The 24,845-nt window shown below is 36.3% G+C and overlaps 1 protein-coding gene across 12 annotated transcripts in view; it reads right to left on the bottom strand.

Annotated features, from left to right (window-relative positions):
- The window catches only part of CEP350 (centrosomal protein 350), a 151,700-nt gene that overhangs the window by 111,681 nt on the left and 15,174 nt on the right, over positions 1 to 24,845 (bottom strand). For 8 of the 12 annotated variants that reach the window (XM_032291255.1, XM_032291251.1, XM_032291252.1 and 5 more), the window contains exons 2-6: positions 16,996 to 17,081; positions 15,976 to 16,022; positions 12,691 to 12,805; positions 11,148 to 11,307; positions 5,417 to 6,039 (exon numbers count right to left, since the gene is read on the bottom strand). In XM_032291255.1, the coding sequence (XP_032147146.1) occupies positions 5,417 to 6,039; positions 11,148 to 11,307; positions 12,691 to 12,805; positions 15,976 to 16,022; positions 16,996 to 17,068 (1,018 nt within the window). In that variant the 5' untranslated portion in view covers positions 17,069 to 17,081. The remainder of the gene's footprint in view (positions 1 to 5,416; positions 6,040 to 11,147; positions 11,308 to 12,690; positions 12,806 to 15,975; positions 16,023 to 16,995; positions 17,082 to 24,845) is intronic. The other 4 variants (XM_032291248.1, XM_032291249.1, XM_032291254.1 and 1 more) reach the window with 3 other exon arrangements.

A 24,845-nucleotide genomic window follows, 5' to 3' on the forward strand; every position in this document is an offset into this window, starting at 1 on the left:
AAAGAAAAAGAAAAAAGAATGCATAATTAACTACCACATAGTATGTTAATACATACTGTTTGGGAAAAGTAAGCATCAGTGAAATAAAGCAATATACATTCATCCAAAAAGACTAAAAGTGGAAAAGCTCTAAATTAAATGATAAAAGAATACCTATCATAAACCATGAATTTCAAAGGGACAAACTACCCTTCTGCAGATTAAGGGAGAGACAATACTATTTACTCTTCTTGTCATTGAAGACAGGCATTATAATTGCTACCATTTACGGGTTTTTGCCTATGACTGAACAAATGGGCAAGCTGACGTTTATATGGGCATATTGTTTCCAAAGTGTGGAAAACAGGTCTTTCAAACATATTTTTTCAATTTCTCAAGAAACCTGACACACGTGGGATTTCCTAGGAATTACCATTTGGTTTTCCACTTCAAATTTATCCCTACTCTAACCAGGCACAGTGGCTTACACCTGCAATACCAGCACTTTGGGAGGCTTAGGTAGGGGGATCATTTGAGCCCAGGAGTTTGAGACCAGCCTGGCCAACATGGTGAAACCCTATCTCTTTCAAAAATACAAAAATTAGGCATGGTGATATGTGCCTGTAATCCCAGCTACTCTGGAGGCTGAGGCACGGGAATCACTTGAACCCAGGAGGCGGAGGTTTCAGTGAGCTGAGATTGCACCACTGCACTCCAGCCTAGGAGACAAAGTGAGACTCTGTCTCAAAAAATAAAATAAAATAAATTATCACTATTATTTAAGAAATACACTGAACTTTGTTTTGTCAAAAACAATAAAATAATGAATAAAGATGAGAACCAAAGTAGTATAAAGATTTATATCTTAAGATGGGCTCAACTTATCAAAGAATTAGCAACCAGTAAATAATTGTACAATTAAGTCAATGTAAAGAATAGGCTGGAGTAAAAAACTGGTAGTAGTACTTTACAGGTATAAGAGAAAATGTACTGGTAAATTAATTACATGTCTAATAGTAAATAATCTATTCAGCTATTAGATACAATAGCATAAGTTTAATTTCACACATCTGTGGCAAGGAACACATCACTAGGTCCATATCTACATAAGGAAAAAAGTTATAAACATTGTGTTCAGTTTATTGCAAAATATAGCTTGTCATTAAAAAGATGTGGCAATTCTGCCTGGCTGCCTGAGGACTGACCGCCATCATGAACGATACAGTAACTATTTGTGCTAGAAGTTCATGACCAATCATCTACTTCAGGGAGCACAAACAGTCATAGATGTGCTTTATCCTGGAGAGGGAACAGTATCAAAGATGGAAATTTGGGAAAAACTAGCCCAAATGTACAAAACCACACCAATGCCATCTTTGTATTTGGATTCAGAACCCATTTTGCTGGTGACAAGACAAATGGCTTCAGCATGATTTAAGATCCTTGGATCATGCAATGAAAAATGAGACCAAACACAGACTTTTAAGAAATGGCCTGCATGACAGAAAAAAAGACCTTAAGGAAACAGCAAAAGGAACACAAGAACAGAATGAAGAAAGTCAGGCGGACTGCAAAGGCTAAAAACAGGAGTAAAGATTCTGCAATGACTTTATCTGTGATGACTGCAGATTTTTCATGATTAATAGACTGCAAAAACTTTAAAAAAAAAAAGTGTGACAGTTCCATGCAAATCTATTTCTGTCCTTCTCAATTTTCACCATCACCTAATACCACTGCTCAACATTTAACCCTCTAACTTTCAGCCCTCTTTTAACTCTTTAACATTTAACTCTCTAACTTTCCTAAAGGAAACTCTCCTCTTTAGGAAGCATTTATCTCTATGAGAGTCTTTCTTTGTATTTGCATCTTATATGTTAACTTTAAGATTTCACTAGCTACATCAGTTTCTCTTTCTGTCCCCAAGTCCTTATTTCCATTTCTTTGTCCACTCTTTTTCTTAATGGTTAAATTTACTTAATAGAATAAAAAATTTACTGTGCACTTATTTACATCCATGACACTGTACTAGGCACTGTACTAGTCTCTGAGATAAAATAAGGGTAACCATGATAGGCTCTTTATCATCATGGGCATTTACACCAGGAAGAAAAAGATAGGCAAACAACTAAATATAGGACAAGAAAGAATCACACGAATACCATTCGTGTTCACCATTTCAAATTTTTAAAGCAGAATCACAGAACACTTGTGTTTCTTTAAAAAATAAAATTAAAAAATCAAGGTGCAAAATGAGTTTACTATGCTAATAACTATATAAAAAGAAGAAGAATATACATACACATACACACAATACACACATACTTCTATTTGCTTGTGTTTGCAGAAATTATCTCTGAAAGGATACACAAATTGTTAACACAAGTAACCTCCAGAAAGCACAAGAGTGGCAGAACTTTTCAAGGTACACTCTTTCATCTTTTGGACTGTGAACAAAATGAATTTATTATGTCTTTAAACAAATGAAGTTAAAATGTCACTTTAGAATATAGTATTCTAATTTGCTTTTAATTTACACTACCAAAAAGTTGGCAGAAAAGGTTTTTCTTTTTTCCTTTTTTTTTTTGGGAAGGGCCAGAGTCTCCCTCTGTCACCCAGGCTAGAGTGCAGTGGCGCCATCTCATCTCACTGAAACCTCCACCTCCCGGGTTCAAGTGATTCTCGTGCCTCAGCCTCCAGAGTAGCTGAGATTATGGGCACATGCCACCATGCCCAGCTAACTTTTTTGTAGAGATGGGGTTTCATCATGTTGGCCAGGCTGGTCTTGAACTCCTGACCTCATGATCCGCCTGCCTTGGCCTACCAAAGTGCTGGGATTACATTCATGAGCCACCGCGCCTGGTGGAGAAACAGTTTTTTATTGTTGGAAAGAAAAATATCCATTGCTTAGGACATTGCAAGCCATATTCTATAATGAGTTCTCAAACGTTTGCTACCTTTTTTAAAGTAACCCCTCCAAAAGTTGTATTTATAAAATATTTTAATATAAAAACTAGCACATTAAAAAAATCGTAAAAGGACTATGGGAAATCCAGTCATCAACTCAAAGAAAGTTATAGTTAAGATACTCACTCTCATTCTACAGAATTATTTTTAACTTTCAGGTTTTTGTAAATTATTACAAAATATGAATTCAAATTGACCATTTTAACTTTTTCTTAGTGGAATAATCATTGGTATTTCAGAACTTTGGCTTGTATTAAAAACAAAACTTAAATGTGTAATCTGTACTTAATGGTTCTGACATTAAGTATAGCAAAGGGTTCAGTAATCACTACTATATTTTATAATTAATAAAAAATTATTAATCATAATATTGGACAACAGCAATTCTTCAGTATTTTAAAGTGATTTGGTCACAATTTTCTCACAAATTAGTCAGAATGAAATATAAATCATCCATTTTTATCTAATTCACAATGAGGATCACCAGCAAAACACAGTAAACAATACAAAATACTGTATGCAATGGATGTGTTCTAGAAAAACATGACTAAAGTTGCCTTAGGACCACAAAAAACTGCAAAACTTGTCAGAGAAAAGCTCGAGTCGATAGAGAAATACAAAACAAAACTGATTACAGTACAAAAAAAAAAAAAGTGCCTTAGATTGTTAGTTACTTTAACAGAAGAAACAGGCCAGGCGTGGAGATTCACGCCTATAATCCCAGCACTATAATCCCAGGCCAAGGTGGATGGATCACCTGAGGTCAGGAGTTCAAGATCAGGCTGGCCAACGTGGTAAAACCCTGTCTCTACTAAAAATACAACGATTAGCTGGGCACGGAGGTGGGTGCCTGTAATCCCAGCTACTCAGGAGGCTGAGGCAAGATAATTGCTTCAATCCAGGAGGCGAGGTTGTAGTGAGCCAAGATCATGCCATTGCACTCCAACCTGGGTGACACAGCGAGACTACATCTTTAAAAAAAAAATTAATACAAGAAACAAATCATTGTAATATTTTTTTTTTTGAGACGGAGTTTCACTCATGTTACCCAGGCTGGAGTGCAATGGCGCGATCTCGGCTCACCGCAACCTCCGCCTCCCGGGTTCAGGCAATTCTCCCGCCCCAGCCTCCTGAGTAGCTGGGATTACAGGCACGCACCACCATGCCCAGCTAATTTTTTGTATTTTTAGTAGAGACGGGGTTTCACCATGTTGACCAGGATGGTCTCGATCTCTTGACCTCGTGATCCACCCGCCTTGGCCTCCCACAGTGCTGGGATTACAGGCTTGAGCCACCGCGCCCGGCCCATTGTAATATTTTGATCTGCCTAAGCATATATACAAAAACTAAAATTGGAAAAAATGCCCCCCCATGCACACAAAAAGGGCTACTCTGGCAGAAGTTTAAATAAGAAAAATCTAACATAAACTAATCAAGAAATCAACCTTTCATTAAAAACTTTACGTGGATGACCCTGTGAAAATAATTTCCAGAACATCAAAATAAAAATAGAAAAACAGAAACTCCTTAAAACCACCATATATAAAAACTTGAGTTGGCTTTAAAAAAAAAAAGCTCTAAAGAGCACTTTCTAATGAAAATCTACCAATGTTGGCATAAATGTGATTTAAATATTGTTTTCTTAAATATGGGGGCAGTAGGGCCGGGCGCGGTGGCTCAAGCCTGTAATCCCAGCACTGTGGGAGGCCAAGGCGGGTGGATCACGAGGTCAAGAGATCGAGACCATCCTGGTCAACATGGTGAAACCCCTTCTCTACTAAAAATACAAAAAATTAGCTGGGCATGGTGGTGCGTGCCTGTAATCCCAGCGACTCAGGAGGCTGAGGCGGGAGAATTGCCTGAACCCGGGAGGCGGAGGTTGCAGTGAGCCAAGATCGCACCTTGCACTCCAGCCTGGGTAACAAGAGCGAAACTCCCTCTCAAAAAAAAAAAAAAAAAAAAAAAAAAATGGGGGCAGTAAATCATTCATGTTAAAATTTGAAGGTTAAAGTATCAACAGGATCAATGTCAGTGCCAAGATACTTGTACTCAAATATTCATTGGAAATGGAATTATCTTTCAAATATTACTTTTGAAATAATTCCTAATAACAATCCAAATACAATGGCAGCACATGATAAGGGCAGTATTCTTTCAGTTCCCTGAAAACAGGATGAATTATTATTTGTATAACTTAGTAAATGTCCATTATTGGTTCTCAAACTACAAGAATCCCCTGAAGGACTCATTAAAAACTCCAATTCTGGACCCAGCCCCAGAAAATCTGACTTAGGACTAGGAATTTTTTGCTCTAGGAATCTGCATTTTTAACATGTATGTTGAAATAATTTCCTACACAGTTGATTTGAGAATAACATCCTGTTCCAAAGATGATCCTCTGTATTCGAACACATGCTAGGAGAAAGAAGAACAAGGAAGCTGGGAAAAGAAGACATAAAAACTGATTACAAACCTTTATATGCTGGAGCAGGTGGTGCTGTTGCCACTTTTCTGACTTTTGCTGTTACTGAGTTATCAACATTAACAACCATTACTGGATGGTCAATATGACCCAGTCTTTGGCCTCGGCCATTTGTTTCTTCTGAGTGTTCCCATTGTTTTCTAATCCGTTCCTTAAGTTTTTCCAGTTTGACATCATGTTGTCGCCGCTTTAAAATATCTAATCTTTGGGAATTAGAAGTACTAGTAGAGGATGGAGAAGAGTCAGTTAGTCGTAACACTTTTGGATCAGTGTCATGGGCCATGTTATTCACAGAAAGCTTCAAATTGTTCTCACTTCCTTTTGTTCTGCTAGGCATTTCTTCCTCAGTTCTTGTAGAAGCTCCCATCTTAATTAAACATTCAGAATTTTGCAGTGCATCAATTGCTGGTCGATCATTTAAAAACCTAACAAATGTATCATTGATGGCAGATGATTGGGAGCTCTCAAAATCACAGCTACGCATATTCCGTTCTTCTCCATTGCCTTTCATCCAGTTCCCACTCTCAGTCTTTTCTTCATTAACATCTACACAATATACATGCTTTGACTCCAGATAACTAGAACTCAAATTGGAAGGTGCACCATGGATTTCCCTACAATAAAAAATAAGTTCTATGACTATAACTAATAATATATTGGATATTTGAAAATTGCTAAAAGTAGATTTTAAGTGTTCTCACCACAGAAAAATAAGTACGCGAGGTAATACATGTTAAATAACTTGATTTAGCCATTCCGCAATGGATACATATATGAAAACATCATGTTGTACACTACACATATATAGTTTATACTTGTCAATTTTAAAGCTAAATTTTTTAAAAAGCTTTTCATAAAAGTACAAAAACTAGTCAAATTGAAACCAGTCATACAAACTGAATGAGAACTCTCAGCTAGCATTACAGACCAAAAAATTAAAAACCTAGAAATTCCAGTTAAAGATCGCAAAAAAAACCATTAGTAATATTAAGACTCAATAGTCAATGTCCCCTCTATCAAGTAAAATGGCAAATAAGCTAAATAACAAGCTGCATATTATAACATAAGAAATATGCAAAAGATATGTAGAAAGATTTCCTAAACTCCAGAAAAAAAGGATTATAATCTGAATTTGGCTATCCACTTAACAATTGTCAATAAAATCTGTTATTTGCTACTCCATAAAATCTTACCAAGAAAAAAAGTTCTCAAATACTGGCATTTCATATATGTCAATTCTAAAGAATGAACCAAATTAATAAATAGACTTGGGATAGAAATAAAATAGAAGTACAATAAATATTTTCCTCCAAGTAAATGTCTTTAGTAATGTTAAATCTCTTAACCACAGAGTACTTTTTGGCAGCTCCAAACTTTATAAAGCATATCTAGAAAATCAGGAGTAAGTAAAGAAGACTGGGCAAAGCCAAAGTACCTCTCACAAGTCAATATTCATTGCTCACAGAAAACACTAGCAAAAATCCTCTTTCAGAAACTATTTTTATTTTACATGCATTCCAAAAAGACTTATTTTAATTTCATTTATTTATTTATGAGAAGGAGTCTCACTCTATCACCCAAGCTGGAGTGCAGTGGCACAATCTTGGCTCACTGCAACCTCAGCCTCCCCGGTTCAAGCGATTCTCCCACCTTAGCCTCCTGAGAAGCTGGGAATACAGGGGTATGCCTGGCTAATTTTTCTGTTTTTAGTAAAGACAGAGTTTCACTATGTTGGTTGGCCAGGCTGGTCTTGAACTACTGACCTCAGGTGTTCGGATTACAGGTGTGAGTCACTGTGCCTGGCCAAGCCTTATTTTAGGAAAGCAGTTTATGAAAAGGAAGGCTAATGAAGACAAATGTTTCAGCAGTGAGAAGAGCACACGAATCATGAAAAAAAATGTCAAGAAAATTATAAAACCAGCTATAACAACAGGCTGGACCTGAAAGTCTGAAACAGGAGCCACTAGCCACATGTGGCTATTGAGCACACGATATGTGTGTGGCTAATCAAAACTGACAGGTCCTGTAATGTAAGTTACATACTGGGTTCTAAAAATTTAGGAATGTAAAATATCTTTTTTGTGTGTAATACTAAAAATGTTGAAATTACATGTGTGGCTCACATTAATGGTTCTATTGTATAGCAGTGCTCTGATCTAGGGCATTTCAGGTAGAGGCATAAAACCCTCAATACTACAAAGATTCTTAAAGCCATGACAACATAACATAGTAACTGTTTCTACTGGTAGCATATGAACATGTCCATTTTTTCTAAGAAAACCACAGTCTATAGCTTCTGTCAGATTCCCATTAGGGTCCACAACCCAAAAAATTTTAGACCCTGCTCTAAGTGGCTGATTATTGAAAAAGATGGGGATGGCCAAATGTGATGGCTCACACCTGTAATCCCAGTACTTTGAGATGCCAAAGTGGGCAGATTGCTTGATCCCAGGAGTTTGAGACCAGCCTGGGCAACATGGCAAAAACCTGTCTCTACAAAAAATACAAAAATTAGCTTGGAATGGTGGTGCTTATCTGTAATCCCAGCTACTCGGGAGGCTGAGGTGGGAGGATGGCTTGAGCCCAGGAGATCTAGGCTATAGTGAGCTGTGTGTGATTGAGCCACTGGACTGCAGCCTGGGCAACACAGGGAGGGAGGAAGCAAGGGAACAAGGGAGGGAGAAAGGGAATAAGGGAGGGAGAAAGGGAAGGGGGAAGGGAGGAAGGGAGGCAAGAAGGGAGGCGGGAAGGGAGGAAGGGAGGCAGGAAGGGGAGGGGAGGGAAAGGGGAGAAAAGGGAAATGAAAGGGAGGGGGGAAGCGAAGGGGGAAGAGAGAGAAAGAAAGAAAGAGAGAGAGAAGAAGAAAAGAGAAAGAAAAAGAAAGAGAGGAAGGGAAAAAGGGTGGGAGGGAAGAAAGAAAGAGAGGAGAGAGAGAAAGAGAAGAAAGGAGAGAGGGAGAGGGAGGGAGAGAGAGAGAAAGAGCTGTGAAATAAATCCTGCCATCAAAGACCAAAGCTAAATAAGATTTTCACTATCTTAACAAGACTGCAACAATTCAGTTAAAATAATTTAATTCCAAAATCAGCATAAGCAGAGAATAAAATAAAACATAAAATGGTAGGTTACATATCATGTCTGAATCTCAAGAGAGGAGAAAATTAACACCTCCCCAACAAAAAGTAAAGTAATTTCACACAGTCTTTCATTCACTCACCATTAAATATGTACTGAATACATATAAGAATGTTTACTATACAGTTCTTTCAACTTTTCTGTAAATTTGAATTTTTTCCTGGTAATATGTTAGAAAAAAATATTTATTTAATATTTAGTACATGCTAGGCACTAAGCTAATGGCTTGAGAATAAAATGTATATCTTTAGATAGACTAATGGGCAGATATGGAACCAAAACACAATGTAACCTAAAAATGCTCTAACAGAGGAAGTTACACAGTACTATGGGAGCAGAGGAGGATGATGAACTAGGCTGGGAAAATGACAGTGGGGTAGAAACAGATCTAGCTATTTTCCCCACAGAAAGTAATAAGAGTTTTAAGTGATGAATGGAATCCACCAGGTGGAGGGCATTCCACTCACAGCTATCCTCTGGGTATTTTTTCCTTTTTTTTTTTTTTTCCAGACCATCCTGGCCAACATGGTGAGACTCCATCTCTACCAAAACACAAATATTAGATCTATCTAGATCTGCATGAGGTATCACTGGTTGTTAAGATAATGCCAAAATGAAGACTTTTTCAAAAGAATCCTTAACTGTCAGGCAAGAAAAATTCTCACTGATTGTGGGAGGAACAAAGGGATAAAAATGAAATCTGATGTCTTTTCCTGGAAGGTTTGGATTAAAGTCTCACTTCTCTATCTCAGGGTCCCAAAATCATTGTGTTTTGCCCAAAGTAAAGCTGAGCACAGAGTCTCAATTTTCAAAGAAGTTGGCACCTATTTGTAGGAGAAATTGCCCCCCCCAAAAAAACAAAAAAGAGTGAAGACTTCTGAAACCCAAACATGTGAGAACTAGTGCTATAAAGTACAAAATAAAATGTAAATATTTAACCCAATATCTCATATAGAAAGAACATCAAATAATATTTGATCACTCCAGACATCTCTCCACAGAGATAAGACAGATAAAAAGACAAAAATGGGTATTTTTTTCTTTTCTTAAAAGATACATAATTTACAGGCCAGCCACAGTGGCTCATGTCTTGTAATCCAAGCACTGTGGGAGGCTGAGGCAGGTGGATCACTTGAGCCAGTGAGTTCAAGACCAGCCTGTGTAATATGGTGAAAACCCATCTTTATAAAAAATACACACATACGCGCGCACACACACACACACACACACACACACACAATTTAGTCGGGCATGGTCTCAGCTACTCAGGAAGCTGAGGTGGGAGGGTTGCCTGAGTCCAGAAGGTGGAGGTTGCAGTGAGCCATGAATGTGCCACTGCACTCCAGCCTGGGCAAGAAAGCAAGACCTTGCTTCAAAAACAAAAAACCATAATTTCCACACTTTTAAATATAAAGTAGTATTATTTGCAGGAGGAACACTGAACATAAATATGAAGTCAGCAACTCAGTCTCAATTCTGGTAAAATTATGTCTTTAGGCAAGTTGCTTGATATCTGTGTGTTCAGAGACTCTGAACTTTGATTATTCTTCTTCACACTTTTCCCTTCTCCATTTTTTAAAATTCTGAACTTTACCCAGATTATACCCCTGACTTTTTTTCTATATTTTTACCAGCACTTCTAGTGCTTCAAGACTACTGATACCTCCCAGATTTATATTGCCAGCCCTAGCCATCCCACATACATTCTTACCCAAATTTTTAAATGCCTAATATTTTCACCTAGATAATTCAAAATTGCATCAAAGGCAACATATTAAAAATTGAACTTAGAATCCACCTCCGTCTCCCAAGTTATATAAAATTTAAGAGTACAAACATATACCTAGAACTACCAAGTTCTTCATGAAACTTCTTGATTTGTGTTTAAAACACAAAAAATGCTTATAAATGAAACAAAAAAAACAGGCCTGGTGTTTTTTACTTATTAATATTTGCTATACTAAGAACATGAATGCACTGAAATCATTAGTAAAGTGTCCCTCAAGTACAAAGTTCTGTAAATTTATCAGCTAAATATCTTAAACTATGTTAACAAAAATGCAAAGCATTTTACATTATCTATACTATCAAAATTCATACATCAATCTTTAACATCTAAGTTACTGAAAGCCACTGGCAACAAAATAATAAATCAATTCACATTCTCAAAAAGACAGAAATTTTATATAACTAATTAATGCTACCCCCAAAAAAAGAAAAATGTAAGCAATATAAAGTATATTAAATAAAATAAATTATCTGAGATATTAAGAAGAAGCAAAAAAGCCACACTTCCAGAGATGGAATAATTTGTTTCTAGGAAACATATTCATTACAATAAAGGTGGACTGGGGCAACTATTACTATTTCTTCCCCCTCAAATATTTATCTCTAAAAGAGGCTACTGCAGTCAGTATTTCATGTTTGCACTATCTTTTGTAGCCATCTTTTGTGGAGAATGAAAAACATAATTAGAGTATTATACTATTTCACAACCAGAGTGCTAAAAAAACTCAGAAAATAAAGTATACTCTTACTGTAAATATTACAGGTTAAACCGATTTGATACTTTTTTTTCTTCAATACTAACCTATAAGAAACCAAAGGTTCACGAAATTCCACACGATTACTTTTCTTCACATTACTCTCCAGGGTGGTAACTCTGAGAGGACTACGAGATTTCTCTTTCCGTGATTTAGAGGATTTGGAGGTTGGAGCATTAACCCAAGAATCATCCAGGTATCTACCATCTGAAGGAAAAGGAAATCTATGAAAACATATGATATAAAATACAACTGCCTCTGAATTTAGCTAGTATCTTTAAAAAAAATAATTTAGGTATCTATTATTTCTAATAGTTGGATATTATAGCTCTAGTATCTCTAGTTGGATATTACATAAGTAGATGAAAAACATTCAGGTTAAATTATTAAAGTAGTTCCATTGACAGAGAAAGATTGTATTCTGAGCAAACAATATAAAATTTATTTTTGTCAATGGCTCTCATTCACTTAAAAGTATGAGATATAACCTAACAAACTCCCAGGTTAAAAAAAAAAAGATAAATATATATAACTCTCTCACAGTTTAAGTAGACAGTACTGACCTGGAGGATTTCACCCACCAATTAAGAAACCACAGAATGGCCGGGCACAGTGGCTTATACCTGTAATCTCAACACTTTGGAAGGCTGAGGTGGGCAGATCCACAAGGTCAAGAGATCGAGACCAGCCTAATCAACATGGTGAAATCCTGTCTCTACTGAAAATACAAAAATTAGCTGGGTGTGGTGGTGTGCACCTGTAATCTCAGCTACTCAGGAGGCTGAGGCAAGAGAATCACTTGAACCCGGGAGGCAGAGGCTGCAGGGAGCCAAGATCATGCCACTGTACTCAGCCTGGGTGACAGAGTGAGACTCCATCGCAAAAAAGGAAAAAGAAAACACAGAATCAAAAGCAAAAGGTAACCAAAGAAAACATTTGCATTGTATCAGTTTATGACAGTCACCATATGAAAGACACTCCATTTATGATTTTAAATCCCAATAAAAAATACATCTTATTAAGTCAACTAAATTTCATTTCCAAAGCGCTATATATCTGTCAATTACAAAAAAAAAAAAAGTCAGATATATATAACCTCAAAATTAAATTCTCATTGCTAGAAACAAATGAAAACTCACTGTCAAGGGTGATGCAATAGTGCTAAAGTTCCTGATCAAAAGATGGTGAAAACACCATCTACGGTAACTGAATATGGGGCTGCTTCATAGCTACTCAATATCAATGGGAAAAAAATTAAATGTCAATGTCTCTGACAAAAAAGCAAGCAACACGAGACTATAAGAAGAAATTAAACTGAAACAAAACTACTAAATCAACAACTTATATTTAAGGCAGAGTGTGGTAGCTACGCCTATAATCACAGCACTTCAGGAGGCCAAGATAGGAGGATGACTTAAGGCCAGGAGTTCAAGACAAGCCTGGGCAGCATAGAGAGATGTCGTCTCTACAAAAAATAAAAAAAGATTAGCCAGGTGTGGTGGCACACACCTATAGTCCTAGCTGTCTCTGTTTTTTTTTTTTAATTTACATTTAATATATCTATATATTTGGAAGTAACTTCATACATACCTTTTCTACTTATTTTTCGGGTGGCACTTGTAGAAGACTTCTTGGTATCCATGACAGAATCACATACAGCTGTACTTGTAGGGGCTACTTCTAATTTGTTTTCAATGTGTCTCAGCTAAAGTTTAAACACCATTACAAGACATAAGTTAATTCTGTAAATAATCCGGCTACCATCAATTTACATGGTTATTTAAAAGTATATTGCCCAACACCTTTTTCCAAAGTAGAAAAAACTCAGGAATGCTTTCTTATAATATTTGTTTTTCATCATTTTTTATTTTAGCTACATCTGGCACAATGCTGCCCAAATTTAGGCAAGAAAATCAATAAGATTCTGAAGAGTATCAGAGTTTCCATTTGACATGCTGACCTATTTTTCTAATTGTTGAGTATTTTTAAAGTGGTAAATTATCTGACTTTTTTTTTTTTTTTTTTTTTTTTTTTGAGATGGTATCGCTCCATCATGCAGGCTGGAGTGCAGTGGTGCGATCTCAGGTCACTGCAACCTCCACCTCACCAGTTCAAGAGATTCTCCCTCAGCCTCCCTAGTAGCTGGGATTACAGGTGTGCACCACCACACCCAGCTAATTTTTGTATTTTTATTAGAGACGGGGTTTTGCCGTGTTGGCCAGGCTGGTCGGGAACTCCTAACCTCAGGTGATCTGCCCACCACAGCCTCCCAAAGTGCTGGGATTACAGGTGTGAGCCACTACGCCCAGCCAATTATCTGACTTTATATGTGATATACCATTATGCAATATATCTTGTGCATTTTACATACAAAAATAAGAAAGAATTATTTACCTGGACCAAAATTTAGGACTATAGGTACTCAACAGCCACAGTGTTTTACAGTTTTATGTCTATAAAATAAGTTTCACAATAAAGACAAAATTCACAAGATAGAATTTGGGTTTCACACACACTGCAACACAGGTCAACTTTTGGTTATAACTACCAAAGTTCTCAATGACTGAAACGCATTTTCTCCGAAAGAGTAAAGTATTACATGTTTACTAGAGAAAACTAGGAAAACAGAAAAAACATACAAAATAAAGTTTAAATCATCAAAATACCATCACATAGACACTTTGTATAAACTTTTATCTTTCTTCAGGTTTTTTGTTTTTTGTTTTTTTTTTTTGAGGCAGGGTCTCACTCTGCGACCCAGGCTGGAATACGGTAACACAATCTCGGCTCACTACAACCTCTGCCTCCCTGGCTCAAGCAATCCTCCCACCTCAGCCTCCCAAGTAGCTGGGACTACAGACGTGCACCACCAGGCCCAGTTAATTTTTATTTTTTTGTAGAGACAGAGTTTAAAATTCAGAATCTGAATTTTGATAAGCTCCCAAATGCCCAGATTGATCTTGAACTCCTGAGCTCAAGTGATCCACATGCCTCAGCCTCCCAAAGTGCTGGGATTATAGGCATGAGCCACTGCACCCAGACTTCCTTCAGATTTTTGCATCACAAGTATTTTAAAATTTGGAATAATTTTTGATATAATAGTTCTACATCAGATTGTGTCCCCTAGTTATATTCCTTTATCACCCTTAAAAGTTCTTTAAAAACAACAAATGGTTTTGAAAAACAACTATTAACAGTTTAACTCTACATTAATTTAGTACTAAATTTAATTGGGGAACAAAAACTATTTCTACATTATAGAATACATAATGCTCAGGTAGAAGAGAGAACATATATTGCCATATTCATATGTGACTCTGCATAGGGGCCAAATCTAGGTTATAACACTTTTTCCAGGTTTATTTTCAAACCAGTTCTAAATATCAGAGGACAGAAAATACCACTAAAATACTTAGTAAAAAAAAATAGGTGATTCAAAATCAGGTGGTATAGAAAACAAAAAAGGGCATATTGGGAGAGTAATTTGCCCAGAAAGCAAATGAAAAAGAAAAGGGTTTCCCTTTGAATGGAGTATGCATCACCTGCCAAATTTGGATTCCTAAACTCTAAGATGGGCCGGAACACAAATGGGAACAGGTTGCCCATAGTCATTCTTCTTTGGTAGTAGGAGAAAAAAACAACCTCTTATTGCCACAAAAAAGAAGTAGCTCTTTCAACACTGTTATTCAACATAGTACTGGAAGTCCTAGCTAGAGCAATTAGACAAGAGAAAGAAATAAAGGGCATCCAAATTGGAAAGGAAGAATAACTCACAGTCCATTCAAGAAGTAAATTTTCTTCATTTCCTCCCTGATAATGAGCCTTCTACATAGACAAAGCCCCACCTTCATCCTCTGCTTTAAATTTTCTTTTTTTTTTTTTTTTCCTGAGACAGGCTCTCACTCTGTCACCCAGGCTAGAATGCAGTGGTGTGATTACATCTCACTGCAGCCTCGACCTCCCAGGCTCAGGTGGTCATCACACCTCAGCCTCCCGAGTAGCTGGGACCACAGACACATGCCACCACACCCAGCTGATTTTTATACTTTTGTAGAGTTTTTAAATACTTTTTGTAGAGGGGTTTTGCCATGCTGTACAGGCTGGTCTTGAACTCCTGGGCTCAGAATGATCCTCCCATCTTGGCCACCCAAAGTGCTGGTATTACAGGATGTACCACCACATTGAGCCTAAATTATCTTTTCCACATACCAAATGAACAAATTTATTAAAGGTGGGTAAACGGTACAAATTATTATTATTACTGAGACAGGGTCTCACTCTGTCATTCAGGCTAAAGTCCAATGGCATGATCAACGGTCACTGCAACCTCAAAACCTCGACCTCCCTGGGCTCAAGCAATCCTCTTGCCTCAGTATCCTAAGTAGCTGGAACTACAGGCGCACACCACCTGGCCTGGCTAACTTTTGCCTTTTTTTGTAGAGATAGGGCTTTGCCATGTTGCCCAGGTTACTCGCAAATTCTTACAGTCAAGCTATCTACCTGCCTTGACCTCCCAAAGTGCTAGTATTACAGGTGTGAGCCACAGCACCCAGACAATTTTAATATTTTATATGCCATGGTGCTTGTGCTCCTAATTCCTAAAGTAGTATCTTATTTATTACTTTACTATTTAATAGTTGTCATTTATGTTCATTTTATAATATATAGTGCATATACATATAGAGAGAGGACCTCTTGAACCCAGGAGTTCAAGACCAGCCTGAGCAACGTACTGAGACCCCATCTCTATAATGAAAAATAAAAATAAAAAAGTAAATTTTAAAAAACAGTAAGGAAAAAACTTTAATCTATTCAGTCATAACAGGAAATAGATTTTAATCAAGAAATAAATAAATGGAAGCTAAAACTACTTACAGCAGCCTTGGTTTGAGAAAGTGCATCCCACGATGTGGTTATATCTGCTGGGAAAAAAATAATATTTACTATATCAATCAACCAGAAACTCTGAATTAGTCCCCGGAATCTGAATTTTAATAAGCTCCCAAATGCACTCAAAAGTCTGAAAACTAACTTATTAGGCAGAACAATTCCTCGGCAAATGCTTTATTATGTTGAGTCAAAATGAGTTTTTATCTGTAAGATTATTAAGCCAACTTTCCCAACATACGGTTTAAACAGACACTGCTACCATTAGCCCTTAAGATATTTTCACTCACACCTGTATCACACAGCTCCAAAAATAAGCAGCATCCTCAGTTTACCCCAATGAGCTAAACAAATATAAAATTTTATATTATACTGTATTTTATAGTACAATGTAAAAATGATTAGAAAGCTACTCCAGATTTTGATCTACCTGTAAAAATATAGGTAAAACCCATTCAGTCTTTCAGATAACAACCCTTGAAATAGTTTAAGGTTCTGTATTTTCCATAAGTCATCCTTCTCCAGGATAAATATTTCCACTTCCTCCAAATACTTTTCATATGACTTAATTTCTAGATCTCTCACAAACCTAATAATCTTCCTCCACATATACTCTAGTTTGTCAATTTCCCTAAAAAAAAACACCTTAAAATTACCTATAATGTATTATTTTAAAAAGAACTCAATGAGAATGTTACTATTATATCTGTACCCCTGTAAGTCTACAACTATAATGGGGCCATACCATTTATTGACATTAAACCAGAATTTCTGAAAAATTTTACATGTACTGGTTCATTTTAAAAAAGGATTCCTGCTTTATACAATAGTTTACCATAGGATGCCTTTTAACATGAGGTACCTTGTATATTTAAAATATAAGAGAATTTAAAAATTATGCACTTTTTATAAATCAAAGTATAGGTATAATTTTTATTTATTAGACCAAAATGTAATACACAAGACCTAAATGAATATTAAGTTCAGTTTAAAAAAACAAAATTATACCTTGAACAGCATTCTTGCTTTGAGAGTTCCTTGGATTTGGTAAAGGCACCTCTTTTGATTTGCTGCTCCTCATCCTGCCAATTTACCTGCAATCACATCAGTATTCACTGAACATCAATCTTATATTATTTTTCCTTAGAAAAATAAATCATTAAAATTATATCATGAATACTTCACACCCATCAGGATATAAATAGGATAGGCTACTATCAAAAACACACAAAGTAGTAGCTGCTAGCAAAGATGTGCAAAACTAAAACCCACATGTGCCGTCAGTAGGAATGTATAATGGTACAGTCACTAGGAAAAACAGCGTGGCAGTTCCTCAAAAAAGTAAAATTTGAATTACCATAAGATCCAGCAATTCCACTTCTAGACATATGATATGGTTTGGTTCTGTGTCCCCACTCAAATCTCACCCTGAATTGTAATCCCTATAATCCCCAAGTGTCAAGGGCAGGACCAGGTGTAAGTAATTGGATAATGGGAGCAGTTTCCCCTAGGCTGTTCTCATGATAATAAGTGAGTCTCATGAGATCTGATGGTTTTATAAGCATCTGGCATTTCCCCTGCTTGCACTCATTTTCTCTCCTGCCACCCTGTGAAGAGATGCCTTCTGCCATGACAGTAAGTTTCCTGAGGCCTCCCCAGCCATACAAAGCTGTGAATCAATTAAATATCTTTTCTTTATAAATTCCCCAGTCTTGAGCAATTTATAGCAGCATGAGAACAGACTAACATAGTATATAACAAAAAAACTGGTGGAGGCTCAAAGAACTATTTGTATAACCATGTTCAAAGCAGCATTATTCATAGTAGCTAACGTGGAAATAGCCGAAGTGCCTAACAACAGATGAATGAATAAACAAAATGACATTAATATATATATTAGATTATTATTCAGCCTTAAAAGGAAGGAAATCTGATATATGCTACAACATGAAAGAATCTTGAGGACATTATACTAAGTGAAATAAGCCAATCACAAAAGGACAAATACTGTATGATTCCACTCATATAGGTAGTCAGAATAGTCAAAATCATAGAGACAGAAAGTAGAATGGTGGTTGCCAGGGGCTGGGGAAAGAGATGAATGGGGACTTATTGTTTAATGGGTTTCAGTTTTGCAAAATAAAGAATTCTGGAAATGGATGGTGGTGATGGCTGTACAACAGTATGGAAGTATTTAACACCATTCAACTGTACACAGAAAAAATGGTTGTAATGGTACATTTTATGTTATGTATATTTTACAATAAAAAAAGAAAGGAAAAAAATTCTATCACAACTCAAAGGAAAAGATCATGATCTGCTTATGGTTATACAGCTTAGTGATAAGCCATACTATATTCTCCTAGGAATAGAGGGAAACTAGTCCCATAAAAATTATGTAACAACACATAAAGTTTGATAAATATAAGAAGAAAAACTCATTCTTACTCCCAAAATCTAATACAACTATTAATAAATAACTTTATTACTATCATCACTGGAACTTCCATTTTTGTGCCCTGCTTTACTTAACTGCTGGACATTTGTGGTGGTTTTAAAAAACATATCCAAAATTTCTTTGATACTCCTTTCTCTAAAATGTAGAAATTAATTCTTCTCCCATTGAGTAAGGTTGGACTTACAGACTTATTTTAAACTAATGTCACATGTGGTGAAAGTGACAATATGTGACTTCTGAGACTAGGCTATAAAACACATTCTCCTCTCTTTATATCCCAAGGATCCAGGTTTCATGTCCTAAAAACAATCAAGCAATCCTATAGAGGCCCATGTAGCAAAGAACTGAAGCTGCCTGCCTACAGCTATGTGGCTGAGCTATCTCTTGCAAGTAGATCCTCCAGCCGAAGTCGAATCTTCATATGACTACAGCTCTGCCTGACATCCTGACTCCAACCTCATGAGAGACACTGAGCCAAAATCACCCAGGTAAGCTGCTTCCAAATTCCTTACATACAAAAAGTGTGAGGCCACAAATATTTGGTGTTTTAAACTGCTTGAATCGGGATAGGAGGTTATGAGTTATGCAACAACAGATAACTAAGACAATATTATGTCTCATTTTCTCTATTACAAATAACACTGAAATGAACATATTTGTATTTATTAATTTCTGCTTATTTGAATTACTTACCTAGAACAGGATCTGCAAAGTGTGTTAAAGCTGGACGAAAGAATGTGAAAAACATGCTGCTCTTGAAATACAACGTCAAACTGTCTTCCAAGAACTACCCATTTCATAAATGTCTTATCTATCCTTTTAACTTTTGCTGGTTTAACAGAAAAAAAATGGATGCTTTACTTTGAATTTGGTAGATGCTGGCAGGATTAAACATTCTGCTCTATATCTTAACCTTAGTGCTTCATTTGTAAATTATCTTTTCTATCCTGTGCCCACTTACCTACCAGGATCTTAATGTTTTTCTTATCAAGTTGATGAGTTATTTGCCTTAAAAATATATTAAAGCTGTCATATTTTTAAAACATTGTGTTCTCCAATTAGCAAAATGTCAGCAAAATGATATAATAATCATAAATCTATATGCATCCAACACCAGATATATAAAGCAAACAATATTAGATCTAAAGGGTGAGAGAGATCCCCAAACAATAGTTGAGGACTTCAGCACTCTACCCTCAGCACTAGACAGATCATCCAGACAAGAAATCAATGAAGAAACATCAGTTCTAAACTGCACCACAGGCGAGGCATGACACCTCACGCCTATAATCCCAGAACTTTGGGAGGCCAAGGCAGGTGGATCACCTGACGTCAGGAGTTTGAGACCAGCCTGGCCAACATGGCAAAACCCCGACTCTACTAAAAAGAAAAAAAAATTAGCCAGAAGTGGTGCCAGGCACCTGTAATCCCAGCTCTAGGGAGGCTAGGGCAGGAGAATCACTTCAACCAGGGAGGTAGAGATTGAAGTGAGCCAAGTGTCTCAAAAAAAAAAAAAAAAAAAAAAAAAAATCCTGTACCACAGACCAAATGGACCTAACACACATTTACAGAATATTTCACCCAACAGATGCAGAATACACATTCTTTTCATCATTACATGAAATGTTCTCCAGGAATGACCGTATGTTAGGAAACAAAACGAGTCTTAAAAATTTTTTAAATCAAAATCATATCAAGTATCTTTTCTGACCACAATGGAATGAAACAAAAAATCACTAACAAAAAGAACATGTGAAACTTTACAAATACATGGATATTAAACAATATCTAAGTTTATTGAGGGCTTTTATCTGAAGGGATGACAAAAACTCTCAACAAATTAAGTATAGAAGTGCATCAATATAATAAAGTCCATATAACACAAACCCACAGCTAACGATGGTTCTGAACAACTAATAGGTGAAGGAACAAATTAAGAAGAAAATTAAATAATTCTTTGAAACAAACAAAAATAGAAACACAACATAAAAAAACCTATGGAACATAGCAAGAGCAGTATTAAGAGGCAAGTTTATAGCAATAAATGCCTACATCAAAAAAGTAGAAAGATTTCAAATGAGCAACCTAATGATGCACCTCAAGAAAATAGAAAATCAAGAACAAACCAAGCCCAAAATTAGTAGAAGGAAAGAAATAATAAAGATCAGATCAGAAATCAATGAAATTGAGACAAAGATAATAATAGAAAAGATCAATGAAACAAAAGGTCAGTTTTTATAAAAGATAAAATTGACAGAGGCCGGGCGCGGTGGCTCACGCCTGTAATCCTAGCACTTTGGGAGGCCTAGGTGGGTGGATCACCTGAGGTTAGGAGTTTGAGGCCAGCCTGGCCATCATGGAGAAACCCCATCTTAAAAAACAAAACAAAACAGAATAGAATACAACAGAACAGAACAGAATAGAATAAAACAGAATTGAACGGATAAAATTGACAAACCATTAATTAGCTAGACTAAGAAAAAAAAGACAAAACCAGAAGGAGACTTCACAACATCACAGAAAATGCAAAAGATCATTCGAGACTATTATGAACAATTATACACCAACACATTTAAAAACCCAGAGGAAACAGATAAATTCCTGGAAACATACACGTACCAAGATTAAACCAAAAAGAAAGAGAAACTCAGAAGCAAACAATAAAATGTCACAAGACTGAATCAGTATATACTTAGTTACCATATCATTTATACCTTGTTTCTCTATTAAGATATGTAAAATATGCCTCATACATAAAGATGTTTGTAAAAAAAAATTTTTTTAAGATGCCTCTCTAATTTATTTCTTTCTTCCCCTTGTCTCTGTTCAAAGCATCATCTTTAGCTTAAGTTACGGTAAAAGCTTCCTAAATTATCCTGCTCCTAAATCCATTCTCCATACCGCAATCAAAGTTATCTTTTTAAAACACAACCTAGCAATTTTGCTTTTATAACTCTTCAATGACTATCATTTATGGGACAGAGCTCTAAACTCCTTAGCATGATGGACACTTGGAGACCTTTACAACATTAATTTACAGTCTCACCTCTTTACTTGTTTTTAAAGCAAAACTGTAAAACTACTTTCCTGTCAAATAGGTATATCTAGCTCTAAATATCCAGAAAATTTCATTTTCTCCACATTGTCTTTTCCTAAATTTTGTCTGGCAAGAATACCCTTCAAAGTCAAACTCTAATGTCATATCCTATAAATCTTTCCCAAATTGACTCTTAACAGAATAGAATTAGTACTTCAATTAGTACTTCATCTATTTCCTCTAGAATTCTCTTCATTTTTTTCTTTTCTTTTTTTTTTAAGAGAGAGGGTCTTGCTCTGTCACCCAGGCTGGAGTACAGTGGTGCAATCATGTTCACTATAGTCTGAAACTCTTGGGCTCAAGCGATCTACCTGCCTCAGCCTCCTGTGTTGCTAGGACTATAGGCATGTGTCACCATATTCAACTAATTTATCTTTTTTTTTTTTTTTTTTTTAAGACAGATCTCTCTTATTGCCCAAGCTGTTCTCAAAATCCTGGCCTCAAGCAATCCTCCAGACTTGGCCTCCCAATGCACTGGTATTATAGGCATGAGCTACCATGCCTGGCCTCTGTTGATTTTTCATAGTTCTTAACATTATATATACATACACATATAACATACATACATACATCATACATGATTCATTCCATTCAATGAACATTCATTAAGCAGTTAAGGCTCACAATCAAGTAGAGGAAACACACACATAAATAGTATGCAATATAATGAGTGCTATAATAGAGTTACAAATAGCATATATGTATCTGTCTCCCCACAAGGCAGTGTGGTCCTTAAGGACTGTATCCTCTTACTCATCTAGAGATGAACAGAACCTTCAAGGAACAGATGAACAAATGGCAGCATTAGAAGCTGTTGTGAGCTCAATTTAAACAGAAAAAAAATAATGGGAAATCAAAGGCAGGGCTGCCAGTGGAAGGATGAGTGGTAAAGAAGAAGGTGTAATGGGTCAATAGAAGTGATAAGAAACATGATCACAGAAGCAAAAGAGGTAGTTAAAGGGCCAGGTTGCAAAACCACTTACAAGAAAGAAAGAGGAACAATTAACATATTTATCATTATGGCAGTAAATAAGCGGGAAAAAAATGGAAAAATAGAAAATGAAAAGAAATTGAAAAATAAGGAAATGAAATTCACATACTATTTTGCAAGTAGCCTGTAAGAATATGTGGTAAAATAAACTACAAGAAACACACCTACAAAATTTGACCTTGCTGATAATAGGGCAAAGAAAACAGCTACAGGTATCTGATGTCATGGAAATAATGGAAGCAATTTAATAAAAGCATGTCTTCATTAATGTGCAATAAATCAGAAGGCTAGAATAAAAGATAATGCTATTGCTCTATTACCAAGTAAAAGCCTAATTATGATTACACTAAAAAAAGTGTAAGAAAGACATATAAATGGTACTGAGCACCCATTTATACACTCACTGACATGAACAGGGTAATGAACAGCTAAACTGGAACAATGAAATGCTGCCATCTAGATTCAATGAACAGCAGAAACTACTCAGAAAGGAAGACAGTTCTCTCAGCTACCCACTCAAAGCAAGGATTAACTACTAGGTCTACGGCTTCAACCTCACAAAAAATGTTAGTTTCTTAAAAGAGAATGACGCATAGATTATTTGCAGGAATTACTAGAGGGGTGCCACTGCTAATTATTAGGGTACAACTTAGCAAACATATTTTGTATCTATTGCCAATCAAAGTCCCTGATTTTGGAAGAATGGCGACTGTCACTGAATGGCCATCCTTAACTGACTGAACCCTACCTGAGCTACACTGAAAACACAGTAACAAAGACTGCAAGGTACAAGAGTTTTCAATGCATGTCAAGAAGCCAGAACTCCTAACATGGAAGTTGAAATAACTGGAGTTAGAAATCCAGACACATTCTTCTAGATCATATTTGATGAATTCAATCAGGAAGCTTAATGTATTCCTTTTCTTAAAACTCAAATCACAAATCACAACAATTCTTCTCCTAAAATCCTATAGGTAAAATTGTGAGGTAAAGGAGTAGGAGGATTCTTAATACTTTTTCTCCTCCATTCTCTTTAAAAAAATTTTTTTTTCCTCAAAGATCCCTGTTCTGATCTATTCTCAGCTCTGATGCTCTCATTTACTAGTACAGTCTCCCTTAAGAAAATTTGCTTAAAATTAGGAAAACACTTATACTCATTTCCTAAAAAACAAATCTGGATTAGTAGCTTATTTTCCCCCTTTTCCTCATTCACCTATTTCCTTCTATAATATTTTCCCTTTCACCGGGCACAGTGGCACGTGCCTATAGTCCCAGCTACTCCGGAGGCTGAGGCTAGAGGATCACTTAGTCCAGGAGTTCTGGGCTGTAGTGTGCTATGCCAATCAGGTGTCCGCACTAAGTTCGGCATCAACATGGTGACCTCCCAGGAGCGAGGGACCACCAGACTGCCTAAGGAGGGGTGAACCGGCCCAGGTCAGAAACGGAGGAGGTCAAAACTCCCGTGCTGATCAGTAGTGGAATTGTGCCTGTGAATAGCCGCTGCACTCCAGCTTGGGCAACATAGTGAGACCCCAACTTTAAATATATATATATATATATATATATATATATTTCCCCCTTTCACTTATTTTCTGTTTTCTATTATGATCTTTTATCTGACTTCCTCTCCTTCCCTTTTCACTTTAATTCTCTATTTTTACAAATACTATTCAAATCTAAACTATACATGCTTATGATTAACTCTGTTAAAACATAGTCTTGGGTTAAATTATTTTCTATTACTGAATCACTTTTCCACATCTAAAAAAAAGTATTATCTCTATGAATAAAATTTCTATTAAAACTCAAGAACTTTATCACACTAAATTTTGAATATATGAATACACATTTATTGAAACGTAGTATGCTTGGCTTCTTTAAAAATAAATTAGGGCCCATGCTGTGAACTGGTGTTGAAGATAATGCACAAAATATTAGTCTTTTTTTTTTTTTTTTAAGACAGTGTCTCACTCTGTCGCCAGGGATGGAATGCAGTGGTGCCATCACAGCTCACTGCAGCTTTGACCTCCCAGGCTCAATGTGATACTCACACCTCAGCCTCCCTAGTAGCTGGGACCACAGGCATACTGCACCATACCCAGCTGTCTGTGTGTGTGTGTGTGTGTGTGTGTGTGTGTGTGTGTGTGCGCGCGTGTGTGTGTGCGCGCGCGCGTGCAAATGGAGGTATATGGGAAACATCCTTTTTATTTAAATCTTTTAAATATAATACTTTAAAATCACTACACTTCCCTCATTCCACCACTTCTGAGCTAGTTCTTAGGCCTTTTTTTTTTTTTTTTTTTTTTTTTTTT

This window comes from Sapajus apella, unplaced genomic scaffold, assembly GCF_009761245.1.
Source record: "Sapajus apella isolate SASKATOON/1434 unplaced genomic scaffold, GSC_monkey_1.0 scaffold25, whole genome shotgun sequence".
Taxonomy (NCBI): Eukaryota; Metazoa; Chordata; class Mammalia; order Primates; family Cebidae; genus Sapajus; species Sapajus apella.